Here is a 14,766-nt window from a genome sequence, read left to right on the forward strand (position 1 = left end):
TACTGCTGCATTCAGCATAAACCATTGAATATTTTAAAAAGAAACATCTGGTTGTAGAGTTAAGTAGTCATAAGTATATTGTTAGTATTTTCCTTCTAACAAGTTACTTATTGCAGGAAAGTTAAACAAACAGTTCTTGCATTCCATGACTTTCCAAAGAATGAAGTAGGGTAAAGCTGACACATAATGCTACAAGGCAAATGCTTCACATTATCATTTTTTCTTTTCTTTTTTTTTTAAATTACAAATGTGATGGGGGGGATTGGCAGTTTTAAAGAACACAGTTTCATCAATATATTAAACATTAACAAACTATTTAGCATTGCTTTGTGTAAGTTTGCTTCAAAAGCATTTCTTCACAGTGATATTTTAGAAAGGGTAGGAACTGGTCAGCATAAAATATTTCCCACCTTTTCTATTGTAATTTGTATGCAAAAATCATCACAATATATCTGCAACTATAAAATTACAAACTTTCTAGAAGTTGCTGCATTTCTAGGTGTGGTAGAAAACCGGATCTGCAGGGAGTCTACAATAAGGTAAGGCTAAACAGAACAGAAGTTCAGTCAAAGATGCTTTCTGATAGGTTACTCTAAATGACAAGGACAACCAATGGACAAACTCAAGAATGTTATTTTTAGGTTTCTTCACGGAGGAGAAATTGGTAATGTGAAGAACATTGTAAAAGATAGTCTTGATATTTCACTTTACATCATAATTTTGGCACTTCATGGAACATTTATTTCTCAAAGACCAGAACTGGTATAAAAGTTTTTACATACATTGTAGACATTGTGGTTGATTACTGGCAAACATCAAAACACAGTGGGTTTAAACATTCCCATGTATTTTCACATGCATGTAAGGGTCAAACAATGGGAGTTTATGAATTCTCAGACAGTATTTGGAAGTCTTTGTTTCAGGCACTCTCTTCAGTAGACCTTGTTTCAGACTTAAGTCTCACAAACTCCTTAGCAACATCGTCGCTGGTCCTCTGAGAGAGTATTCTAAGGATGGTTAAACCAGTTTCATCCATAGAGAGATTTTTCAGAAGAGGGTACCACGCCCCGTAGCTCCCTTTCTCTGCTATGTTCTGTAACTGAATGACTGTCATCCCAATTATTCGATCTTCTCGGGCAAAGCAGTAGTCCTTAACTGAGAGATGAAGTTCATAAGCTCCTGGGCGGTTTTCATTACCCAGAATGCTGTATGAATTAAAGACATAAAATGAGTCAACCTTGCACTCATGGTGCTAAAATACTGTTAAACTTTACTCACAGCTTGCTAGATGGCCAGAGTAGTATATCAACTCTGTTTACTCACATATTAGATCATTGTTATATAGATAATGCTTGAAAATCAAACATATACTTTCCCCTAGATATAAAAAATGATGCTTTATTACAGATGTGTCAGAATTTTTGACATCATCCTCTACAAATGTGACGAGCTACATTTGTAGATGTCCTGGAGTGTCTGTACCTGCTTACTTCATTGATGGTAAGTATATCAATAGGGCTGGCAAATAAAATATTATGTTGTATTTAGTTATTAGATACAGAGGCTCTGATTGATAACTATGATAGAACCTGAGTGAGGGATACTGTTCGAAGACTATCTGTACTATTTCTTTGTCAGCTACTAAGAATATTTACCTTTGACTCTCAGAGAAGCTTTTATATTCAGTAGTCTTTTCTCGGGAGGACAGACATTTCTAAGATGTATAATTGGTGTGCATCTCCAGAGTACATCAGTTCCAGCAGGGCTGGCACTGCAGTATTAATTCTTCCCTCTGACAACAGTTAGCCTTTACCAGTACAGCCAAAGACAGCTTGCTGTATATAATGTCATGTTAGGGAGGTAAGGGGTGGGGTCTGGGGAATATTTTCTTCTAGCCCTTGTTTTAATCAATCAGATATTCCCATCTTTCTAAAAATTGTTCATCTATTTGTCACCAGTGACAAGTTTCAAATTCCTGTTTCAAGTGGTATTTTTATTTCTGGAGCAGCTTATGTAGCCAGATGTTTGTCTACAGGTAACATTGGTAACTAAACTAGGTATTTATTTAGAGGTGATCTGAAATCATACAAACAGGCAAGAATATGGTATTCTGATGGGTAAAAATCAAAGAACAAAGCAAGACAGGAGTGACCTTATGTGTTAAACATGCTGGCCTTCCCAAGAACATTGGTTATAGTGCCTTCTAATATTACAGCTGAAACTTTGCTCAAGTTATTTCCAGAAAGTAGATGTTGTAGATGTTAAAGACATTAAAATTAGATCAAGGTTCTTGTGTGACTTGAAGTGAAAGACTATAGACCTGTGAGCTGGTTTGTTAGCAGAATCACTGTGGTTATTGGGATTCTTGATACACATGGCAGGAGCTCACAACATAACCTTGGCTGGCTGGGAACTTACTAGGAGACCAAGATGGTCTTGAACTCACAGATCCACTTGCCTCTGCATGCTGGAATTATAGGTGTGTGTCCCAAGTAAGTGAGCTAGTAAAAGCACAGCACTTTTAAGGGTATGCTTGGTTGTGTGGAAAACTCTCTGGCTCTGTCCTATTTTCTTGATGTAGCACTAGGTCGGCTCATTTAGACTTACAGGATTAAGATTATTAGGGAGAAAATTGTCAAGTTACCCAATTATGTATTTGATATATCTTCTTAACATGCCAGAAGATCTCCAAATGCAGATATTAAAAAAAAAAATTCTTGCTGTCATTGTCACCTGACCTATGTGGTCATGCCTCAGACCGGAGTCATGCTTCTGCCCCTCACCTCACAATGGAGTGCTGACTCATGGCTCTGCAATGCTGGAGTTTGCCATGTTCCACCTCCCAGTGGGTGGTGGATTTTAAACAAAAGTTCTCCCATAAGGACAACAGAAAGAGTAAGGGTGGGATCAGAGTCTTTGCTACATCAGTTTCCTGTTATGTCTGCCTTGAGTAGGCAGTTTCTCTCCATGGAAGGTCACCACTTCTCAGAAGGGGACTGACAAACTTTTACTGTCCCAGCTTTGGTGATGTCTTTCTATGCCTAGCTTTCAGATCCCTTACGGTCCTTCTGTAAGGACATGTTTGTGAAGAAGCTGGCCTTTGTTGTCATGCAGGCTTGTATTCTACCTCTTATCCAGATATAAATTCTTCCATCATGTTCAGAGTGTTCATTTGTCTTTTCATCTGGCTAGTAAGTATTTTATCTCCTGCCTAGACTATTGCAATGGAAAGCTACAGGGTACTGCCACGCACTTGGTCTGACTTCCCTGTAACTTGTGCCCTATACAACCAATATCACCATTTAAAGACACATTTGGTATTTACCCCTTCATTTGGAAAAACCCTCTAGAGCCCCCCCCTCAAGAAGTGAAATTTGTACTTTCATGTGAGGGCTTCAACACATCATTTAATCTTGCCCTCTTTCCCATTATATACTGTTTCTTTAAACATGGTAGCCCTTCACTTGACCATGACAATCATCTCTAGAAAGACATTTCCATGATAGCAAAAGCCAGCAACTATCTGAGTCCAGTGTCCAACTATGTCCGGTATCTATAACACTGCCTGATATGAACAGCCACTGAGGTAAGGAATCAAAGCCTAGCTTACACTGTGAGGAACAGGAAGGGACCCGTGGGTTTTACTTTCCACCCTTAATCCTCCAGTGGGTTTTTAACTGCAAGCCAACTAGCATACAGTCAAGTGAACTAGTGGTGTTTTATTTAACTTACAACTGGAAGGTTTCATTGTACTTCGGTGACCATGTGTTGCTTTTTGTCTTTGTCCCTTGTTTTCTCTTCTTGTCCCCTAGGCTGGGTCCCAGCATGCACACTTCCACGAAGGGGCGGAACATGGCAGTGGTCTGCCAGTTTAGGTCATTGATTGCAATCACTGAAAAAGCAGGGGCAGAGTTTTAGTTAATGAGTGTGTGGAAACGAGAGTTTCCTCCTCTGGGCAGGAACTTTCATTTGCCTGTGTCCTGACCGTTCCAACAAGGAAATGTCCCGCAAGCTAGAACACTGGATGCCTGGGAAAGCTGTCATTCATGTGAATGGTACATGCATAGAAAGGTTAAAAACCCTGATGATTTTTCATATTAGACATTAGGGAAGCACCACCACAAAATATTTAAAAAATAGATTAAACTTAATTCTATGTTAGTACACATAAATTCAACATCCATGCAAAAAATCAGCTCATCATATATTATAAATATTTTTATAGTCAGTATTATTTATAAAACTTCATCATGGTCATCTAGTTGATTATTTCTTTCCCAGTTGAAAATGCCATCATATACTAAATGCTATGGACATTTCCTATTTCAGGACTCATAAACAATTCTAAATAAATATGTTTATATGCTCCCTGCTTGGTCTTGGCTACCAGCAGAAAAATGTCTTAAAATTTCTTTTTTTAAAAAAGATTTATCTATTTTATGTCTATCTTCAGACACACCAGAAGGAGCCATCAGATCTTATTTCAGATGGTTGTGAGCCACAATGTGGTTGCTGGGAATGGAACTCAGGACCTCTGGAAGAGCAGTCTTAACCACTGAGCCATCTCTCCAGCTTAAAGTTTTTACTGCTAAAAACTAAAACTCTTGGGCTTAATATGTAGATATTTTTAAAAAACACTGAAGGATACTGACACCTGATCTTGTATAAACATAAGTACTCCTTGGGACTTTTTTCCCTACATACTTTTCATATACTCTTTTCTAATCCACAGCAGTTTTAGAACGTGGTGCAATTAAAACATACATTGGAAGACCAAACTGGATATTAAAATGACCAAGTCTACAGTAAAAATAGAATATGGGGATATTCAGCAAAGTGGTAGATATTTAATGAGACCTTTTCGTTGAAAATCAGGGCTCACTTGTTTTTATAGCATGGAGTTGTTAATAAGGAAAACAAGAAGTCACATAATATAGGTAGATTATGTGACTAGTTAAGAAAATATAGGTCAGCTTGAGAAATTATATTTAACAATAAAACAAATCCACTTCTGAAATTTAGTTACCAGTGCATCAAGTCTTTACATGTTTTGGCTTAAGAATTTGTTTTTCTGAAGACATTTTAACTGTGTCCTATAGTAGTTAACAGTTAAAAAATGTATACGAGAGAAGTGATAGCTTTCATATGATGTCTGTAGATGTTGAAGGTTAATAGGTGCTATATCTGAACCCCAGATTACCTTTTACAGTGACTTTATGCTCTCCAGTTCCTGGAGTGGTGGTGACATCCACATGGACAGAGATCTGGCCTACAGCATCTTTGGAGGAACGACCTGCAAACAGAAGAAATGTACTAGCTTGAATGTTCAGACTGCATGTCTGTGGACATCTATTTTCTTTGCCTAAGGATTAAATGGTAATTCTATTAATATCTCATGTTGGACACTGATCAGTGCTCACAGAGTTTACAGTGCAAGCTTTAGACTTAGGTAGAGCCATCCTTAGCCTGGTTAGTGAAAATACTAAACATTATATATATTCAGTGGTAATTCATCAGATGCCCAATTCCTTACCATCATGAAAGTGTTCAGTTTCCTCTTGGTGGGGCAGAAAGCCATGCAACTGCATGGAGCCAGTCTGGGTCAGGGGCAAGAGTGAGGTCAAAAGTCTTATTGTGAGTCCAGCAGAAGAAGGACTGCTTCCTCCCTGCTCTGGGCCTGCATGTCCTCTACTTCACTTGAGAGAATCACATAGCCTTCTAGCCAGATTACAGGTTAAACTGCCATCTCCTTTTAAGGACAGATCCAGCAAGCATCTGGAATTCCTCTTCATGCAAATGAAGCATTCCCAGCTCATCAGACAATAATGTATACTCACCCTGAAAACCCTTACTTACTCCCCAAGGTTTTATAATCCTTGTTAAACCCCACCCACAACCAACTCCCCAATAAAGAGAGCTTTTCCACTGAAAACCGTGTATGGAGAAGGCTGTTTCTCTGAGACTCACGCCGACTGAGATCCTAGCTAACCCACTGACCTGCCTGGCTGAGCTTTGTTCATTCCAGCTCAGCTCAGTATGCAACAGTGCCTGGACATCCAGAGGAGAAAAGCAGACCTGGGCCAGCACCCTTTCTGTGTATTAATAATACTTTATTGATTGCATTGTTCTCTGTACTCTCTTGTTGGGAGATTTCTACACTGTGACACAGCAGAGCCATGGGAACTAATAAAAAATGTCTCTGCATGCTGAGCTCCAGTCCCCATGAAGCTCAGCATAGGACAAGAGATACAAAGTGTTATTGCCATATATAAGCTTAGAATGTTCATATTTACATCATCTACAAGGTAGGCAAGCCCACCATGGTCACAGTGAGTCAAGGACTGGACAAACCTAGATGAATGCTTGTTGCTTAGTGTCAGATAAGGGAACTTAAGCCATTGCTGCCTTCTTAAGCATCTGTGACCCACAGTTTTCTTATTTGTAAATTGAAGAGAATGCCGACTACTTCTTATACCCACACTTATTAACATATCATTTATAAACACACCAATTTCAAGCATGTGCAGTATTAATTTTACCATGTGTCTTTCTACTCAAAAAATTGTGACATCATCTTCCTACTACAGTTTACATGAAGCTGCTACCACTTGTTGTATGGCCTGGAACCTCATAATGCCAACTGCAGATTAACTATTCAAGGAATCTTTCTTGAAAATGCATCACTGAGATGTTTTAAGTGAAATTATCCCTATTCATTTACAACATGATTCTATACTTAAGAGACCCTATAGCTTGACCAGAAAGTGCTTAGATTTAACAACCATTTTTAGTAAAGTGGCATGATACAAATCATGATACAAAATCAACATATGAAACTCAGTATCTTTTATACATACCAATAATGAGGCCGCTGAGAAATTAGGAAAGCCATCTCATCCACCTTGCCCCAATAAAGTTCTCAGGAATAAACTCCACTATAGAAGAAAGATTTATAAGGTAACAACTTTAGGGCCCTGATAAGAAGTTAAAGGAGACACCAGATGATGCAGAGGCTCTAAGTTCCTGGATAAGTAGAATCAATACTATAAAGACGGCCATGTTAACAAAAATTACTGACAGATTAGTGAAATTGCCATCAGAATTCTGATGACAGCAGATATGGTGGCATATGCTTTTAATTCCAGCCCTTGAAAGGCAAAGGCAGGTGTATTTCATTGAGTTTGAGGATAGTTCCAGTACAGCCAGTGTTATGCAGCAAGGTCTTGTGTCAAAAATAAAATCCAAAGCATTCTTTACATAACTAGAAAATATATCTAAAGAAAAGTGGAAACACATGAAAGACCATATAGATCCAACATAATTTTAGGTAAAAAGCATATTTCTGGAGGTTCTGTAACTGATTTCAAACAATGCTATACATTAGAATCAAATGAAGTATAGTAGAAAAAACAAGTAAACTAATGGAATAAGATAGTCCAGAAATACATCCACATAGTTATGTTAATATGATCCCCAATAAAAAGTATCAAGGATACATACTGAGAAAAGAAAATTAGTTCAGGCAACCTGAGTTTGAAACCTGAATTGCTGAACCTTCCAGAAGAAAACGTAGAAAGTTACAATTAAGTTGTAGGTACAGGCAAGAATGTTCTGATCAGGACTCCCATTGTAAAGACATAGTCCTAAGAATAAATATACAAGACCATATGAAATTAAAAAGTTGCTGTGCAAGGGAAGCCATCTTAGCTAGCTATACTTCAGACAGACATCTAGACTATATAATAATTAAAATAAATAAACATAAACCCACAAGACTGCTGATGACTAGGGGATAATGAAATTAATAGTCTTCAAAAGAAACATAAAAGGCCAATAAATATTTTTTTAAAAAAATGCTCATCATCCTTATCAGAAAAAATGCAAACAAAAACTACTTTATGATTTCATATCATTCCAGTCACAATGACCATGACCAAGAAGATGAATGACAAATGCTGGAGAGGCTGTGGGGAAACAGAAACCTTGTCCATAGCTGGTGGGAGAGTCAAGTGCATCCACTGCAAAGATCAGTACAGAAGTTCCTAAAACATTAAAAACAGAACTACCATGTGATCCAGCTATACCAGAAGGAGTCCATACCCTACCACAGAGAGATTTGCTTGTCAGTGTTTATTGTCGCCCTATTCACAATAGTCAGGGCATGGGGCATAGCTGCTCATCAACCAAAGAATGGATAGGAAAAATGTGCCACAAATACAGAGCAGAAGTTTTACTCAGAAGTTAAGAAAAATGAAATTTGCAGGAAAATGGTGGAACTAAAAGATTTTGCACTGAGTGAGGTGATCCTATTTCAAAAATGAGCCATCATGTGATCTCATACGTGGATTCTCAAGTTTAATGTTTGTATTTACATAGATAGTAGGATATGAGAGTGAATATCAACTCTAAAACTAAGTGGAAGGTCACAAGATGGGAATGAAGTGTAGAGGTGCGGGTAGATCTCCTGGGAAATGAGAGTAGAAAAGGGGTGTGGGGGGCAGATGAAAGGGAGAGGAGTGGAGGGGAGGGAGGGGAAAGGTGAAGGGGGTAAGAAAGACAAACCCACATTTTATTTGAAAAAGGACATAATGAAACCTGAATTTTTTTTTGCAAGCTAACAAACCTAAGATGTTTAATATTTATAGTAAATGCTGACTGTTACCACAGGGATTTAAAAGCCATGCTTCTATAAACTGTCATGAACCATCTTCAACTAGGTTGTTCCCCATATTAGTTTGTTCACAGTATAATTTTCCTGAGTGGAGCTTTGTGGCATGCCACTTCATAACATTTTCATGATGTATGCAAGGAGCCAGTCTTATTTGTGGAAGATGAATTTCTACCACCTCAAATGAGGCCAAAAGTTTCTGAGGATCTCCAGGTTTCTAGCTAGTGAAGAATCAGGATCAGGATATGAATCGGAGCCTGTTGTTCACCAGTAGAACCTCCCTTTTAGCCTAGTTTTGGCATTGAGAGGGAAAGCTTGGAATCATTATCTGAGTACATTTTCAAAGGAGGAGGAGGAGGAAGCTTCCCCTCACTCTGAATGGTTTCTAAGAGTAACAACACCTTAGACAATAAAAATGCAGACTATGACTTCAGTCAGGGAGCAATAGGGTACCCAGCTAGGCTCAAGTGATTTGAGAATAGGTGTTGGTAAAATAACTTTATACAATCCCTAAACTGGTAATAACCTTATGCTAGAGTTTTCCTGTGCAAGATTGACTTCCCTCCTCCATATACACATAACTACAGATATTTCTCTTTCAAAGACTCAAGTCTTTTGACAATGATTACATTTAAAAATATGTTTATTTTTATTGTTGTTTTGCCTCTGTGTATGTACATGTATCACATGGGTATGATATGCACAGAATCCAGAAGAGAGCACCAGATCCTTTGAAACTAGAGTTACAGATGGTTAAAAACTGCCATGTATGTGCTGGGAACTGAACCTGAGTCCTTCGGAAGAATAGTAAGTACCCTTATAACTATTGAGCTACCTTTCCAGCCCTGCATTTTACATTTTGCATACACATATATAGTACATATTAAAAGTTGTTTCTTTGGTATTTTTTCTTACTCCATTTAAAAGCAGCTAATTTTCTACTATAAATTGCACTAGAGTAACCAGTAAATTTTAGTGATGGGATATTTTTTACTGGAATATTTTCACTTAATCTTTTGAGGCGTGCAAACTTACAAACATACCTATAACATAGTAACCTAATGTAATGAAGAAGGCATTTACATTTCTTATTGATCACTTTGGGCAGTTGAATTGGCTTTACTTCTACAGCTGCAATACATGATAATGTTAAAAGCAGACATATTTATTAATTATTCTCCTCTGAGCTCTCAAGTCATCATCTCCCCTTTCCTCTTTGCTCTCAGAGGCTCATAATCTGTATCTAGCATCGGTTGTATGCTCCACACTCCAGTGTCTAGATGGGCTAGGCTTGGGGAATCCTGGCAAGAAGAGAAACACAAGTCATGCAAGGTGTTTTCTTTAGGTTCTGTCCTGTGGGGTCCCCTTTGATTCTGTAATACATGTTCTATAAACAGCCCATTTAAGGTGCCAGTTTCTTCTCTAGCTCTCAACTTCCTGTGTAGCTTTTGTCAAAGGGAGGCTAGTGTACTGTCCCTTCTGGTTGTATTACATTCTGCATGAGTCTTACTGTAGACAATGATTTTCCAAAAGGCCTTCTAAAAACTAAAGGGCTGACTTTCAATACAAAAAGTAACCCCCCCCAAAAAAAAAATAACAATAAAACAAGATTTGGGAAGCAGGAACCAGGGATATTTTTAATAGTCACTATTATTTGCTTATACCTGAAAATTTGGGAGTTAGAAAACATAATAGAAACCTAGCCATTCAATCTTTCTTAGTACCTGAGAACTGTTTGTATGCAGCCAGCCAGTCACAATCTGCTTCAGCATACCATGATTGCTGGTAAACATGAGTGTGGGAGGGAGAGGCTTCAGGATTATTCCAAATGGCCCTGTGCTTTCTTTTCCACCAGGCATGATGAGGAAAGTGGACTCACACTGAAGGAACCCCATAGGAGTTCTCTCCATCAGGGTAGTTACTTCAGCCAGCACAGTAATGGGGGAACTGATTAGTCCAGGTGAGTGCACTGAGGCTCAGAGCTTTGCAACTCTAGCCTCAAAACACTGGTTCTGTCAGTAACCAAAGACAATTAAGAAATGGATAAGGAGAGCTGGGTTAGTTATATATTGAGCCGTCACATTTGAGGATGAGCAAACACATGAAATGTAATTAAGGGACTTTTGAAAAGCAGACTACAAGACAGAACTCAGGAGAAAGGCTTAGAGAAGAAAGGTTCCCTTTGGAAATAATGTTCCCAAAGCTCCAATAAAATATGGATCCAGAATCAAGGCATAATAAAAGCAACTTTCTCCTGATGGAAGTCCTGAATTCTAAGAATAAAAAAAAATTAAATTTGTTTCAGAAAAATTAATGAAGCACAAACTATACCAATATCTGGCTAGTTGAAATGTTTAAATTTTACAGATACAGGGCAAACTGTCCTACAGATTTTTACAAGTCTCTAAGAAGTAAGAGAAAGTCCAATTGGCTGTTATTTTTTTCTCCCAGAAGAGAAATCTAAAGGGAAATGAAGCAAGGCCTATTGTTATGAAAGAATCTATGATCCTAGACTTTTAAATTTAGTCAGTTGCTTCTCATTTATTTGTATACAGATGAAATTTCAAAGTTTCAAAAGCTTAAGAATATTTTAGTATTGTGCCAGAAAAATGACTTATAAAAATTCCAACCAAAGGAAACCAAGACACGTAACACCCTGTGGTCCAAAGCATGACAAAGCATGACAGTGACCCCGAAACATCTCTTCTCATCTTCTTCTTCTTCCTCCTCCTCCTCTTCCTCCTTCACCTTTTCCTCCTCCTCCTCCTCCTCTTCCTCTTCTTATTGGTGTATATGTGAGACTATGTGCATGTGAGTACAGGTACCAGCAGAGGCCTAAAGTACTTGGATCCTTTGGATAGTTCTGAGCTACTGATATAAGTGCTCATAATCAAACTCAGGTTTTCTGCAAGAGCAGTGTGAGTTCATAACCACTGAGCCTTCTCTCCAGCTCCTGTCAGGAGCCATAACGGGACAAGCTAGTAATTAGCCAGTGATCATCCTGAAAATGCTTGCCTTGGATTATTATATAATCTGCAACAAGTGAGTTTTTATTTAGCAAGGCTGTAAGGGTTTTATTTTAGGAAAGATTCCTGCTATTAATATGCTTTTTCTATTATTATCATTAAACATATGTAACAATCACTAAGCAATAGCACACCCCTTTGGAGCAGATCTCTGCAAGATCCACAAAGATGTACTTCCTTGTAGTGATGCTACATAGACGAATGGATGAGTTCTTAAGTCCTAATGTTGATCCTATAAGAATTCCTAAAATTATATCAATGATTATATCAGTGATTAATAAGTTGTTTTATAGTGGGACTGCTATTAGTTTCTTTTCTGATAGTCAAAACTGCAATGAGAACTCTGCCAGTCTCCCAAGTGTCATCAGTTAATTTCTTTTAGATAGTAACCAGACTTTCTCCTACTCAGAGCACATTCTAAGAGGTTGTAAAAGTATTAACCAAAGGTCATTAAAAGGAAACTCATGATTTATTATAGGTGCTAGGACAGAAGATAAAATATTGCCTAGGTTTATCTATACAAAACTTCACTAATAACTTATAGTTTTAAACCTTCAGTGAACCTGTGGAGCTAGACAGGTGATGGATGTTTAGCCAGATAATTACTCCCAATGGATACACATGTAAACATTCTCTGTTGTAAACTGCTATTTCAATTTATAATTTGATTTTTGGTGTGAGCTTGTGATGAACTTTGTAACATGTGATCATGTATTCGGAAAAATATATAAGTACTGAAGATAGATACAATGGAGAGATAGAATAGAATTTTTTGCCTTTCCCCACTTAGAGTAGTATATAAAATAGAATTTTTCCCTTTTTCCAGATAGAAGTTTTTCTTTTCCCCACTTAGGACCTTTTCACTTTTCCCCTTGATAACTTTTATAGGAAATGTTTTACATTTAATTATCCGGGCAGTGGTGGCCCACGCCTTTAATCCTAGCACTTGGGAGGCAGAGGCAGGTGGATTTCTGAGTTTGAGGCCAGCCTGGTCTACAGAGTAAGTGCCAGGACAGCCAGGGCTACACAGAGAAACCCTGTCTCAAAAAAAAAAACAAAACAAAAACAAAAACAAAAAAAAGTAATAAACTCTATAATTACCTCTCTTCTTGTCTTTTCTTCCTGTGACCTCAGACTAGCAGGCATAAGTTAGAGCCCAGCAGTTCCTGCTGAGAGAGTATAAAGGCTATTTGCCTAATCCTCTGCTGTTTTTGGGCTGAGGTGTTAGGTGCAAGAAACTACAGTTTCTGTCCTTAGAGGATACCAGTAGGCAGGTCAGCTACAGTAGCATAGTAACTTAGATAAGTAAACTTTTATTATACAGCAACCCTAAATATCTTGTAAGACAAAGTCTAGCCCCACCTCCCCCACTGACACTCTTCCCCCTCTGCTGCCTCCCGAAGAAGTGACAAGTAGAAAAAGACTCCCCCCCTCCAAAACCGGGGGCTGGCCCCCAGCAATGTGTGATAGGAAACGAGAGCAAGCAATTTGGAATGTATAATGGCATAGACCAGAGAGGGGAAACAAATATGATTTTCTTCATTTTATCATTATGTAAAACCTATCATTTAGTGAGAGTTGTGGAAAATGAGGACACAAAAACAAACAGAGAGAGCCTATTGCCTCTCTACCTACAGAGAAATAGGATCAACACACAGAAATAACTACTAGAAGACACTAACTTTACTGTCTCTCGATTTTGCTTTTAATCCTGGTTCAACTGGGTGTGAGCTGTGAGCTCAGGCAATCATGTCAGCATCTAAAGAGTCTTCTTCTTTTTTTTCTTTTTCTTCTTTTTTTTAAAACATCAATGAGCTGAGGTAATCATTCTCCCACCATGAGAGGAAAACAGGAGATCACCCTGGCTGTGGCCACTGTCTCAGACCTATTAAGAGCTATTAACATTAATACTACTTTGTCCTTGTGTTTTGATGTGAGTAGAGTGATCTAGTTAATTTCTTTTTAAAGTACCACCTCATACAGAAAACAAATATTTATATTTTGTTTTAAGAAAGAGAAGATATGTGTACTATTTTGATTTTTTTTTAAATTCAAGGTAACCTTTAGATTTGATGAGTCTGAAAATTTAAATCACTCTTCTACTGGAAATGTTTTCTTCCAAACATCTTTTATTTTATTTGGTTACTGATGAGTAATGGATAATTTTTTAAAAGGATAGAGGCAGAGCGTGTAACTTTGAGGGGACTATAAATTTTACAGTAAACACACACAGGAGCAAAACTGTCTGAAGCCACCAGGGAAGAGCAGAAAGAAAAAAAGTGCACAAATAACTTCTAAAGACTATGTTCTTTACAACTACCATGATTAGCAAATTCCAGAGTTCAAACAGCACTGAGGGCTCCCCAGGGAGAGAGCACTAAAATTATTTTCTCTCTTTCTAAAGGAAATGCTATACACATCTCTGGAAAAACAGCAAGCATACATGGAGCAGTGGAGATAAGAGACAATATTCTGAAGATGTCTAAATTCTGACTAATTTCTATGGTTCTGTATCACTCTGTGCCTCATCTCAGTCCTCGATTGAGACCTGCCATCTTCCTTCCAAAGTCTCCTTCTGCTTAAGCCCCCTGGGATTAGCTCACCTGTGTGGCCATTGATACTGCAGGATTTACTGTGCACTGTTTAATGATTCACCTTTAAAACAACTGCTTGGTGCTTCATTGTTACAGGTTTTTTTGTTTTTTGTTTTTTTTTTAATGGTCTGGGAATTGAGATTCATTGTGCTCTTCTCTGCCCACCTCCTGCTCCTTCTTGGCCAAACACCATCCCAGCTGATGGAATCCAGGACTCAGACATTCATTTATTCATTCAGTATGCATCAGATATTTAGTGCTTCAATTTCAGGTACTAAAAATTGTTCAGCATAGTAATTCCTGACCTTCACCACGTATTAGAGGCACTCAAGGATCATTCAGATGTAAATGTAGCCCAATCTAAACTAGTAATGGAGGTCTTAGGTACATGTATGCTTGAATTGAAGGTTCTGAAGGAGGCTTGCATATGTAACTAAGGCTGGGAGGTTCAGTCCAGCCCCTTGGCAGAGGGCTTCCT

The 14,766-nt window shown here is 38.1% G+C and overlaps 1 protein-coding gene across 2 annotated transcripts in view; it reads right to left on the minus strand.

Moving 5' to 3' along the window:
• Positions 1-347: 347 nt before the first annotated feature.
• The window catches only part of Unc13c (unc-13 homolog C), a 445,304-nt gene continuing 430,885 nt past the window's right edge, over positions 348-14,766 (minus strand). Inside the window, exons 30-32 of one of the 2 annotated variants that reach the window (XM_028773588.1) lie at positions 5,201-5,293; positions 3,733-3,892; positions 348-1,205 (exon numbers count right to left, since the gene is read on the minus strand). In XM_028773588.1, coding sequence (XP_028629421.1) covers positions 920-1,205; positions 3,733-3,892; positions 5,201-5,293 — 539 coding nt within the window. In that variant the 3' untranslated portion in view covers positions 348-919. The remainder of the gene's footprint in view (positions 1,206-3,732; positions 3,893-5,200; positions 5,294-14,766) is intronic. The other variant, XM_028773589.1, reaches the window with a different exon arrangement.

The sequence above is a fragment of the Grammomys surdaster genome, unplaced genomic scaffold, assembly GCF_004785775.1.
Source record: "Grammomys surdaster isolate TR1022 unplaced genomic scaffold, NIH_TR_1.0 231, whole genome shotgun sequence".
Taxonomy (NCBI): Eukaryota; Metazoa; Chordata; class Mammalia; order Rodentia; family Muridae; genus Grammomys; species Grammomys surdaster.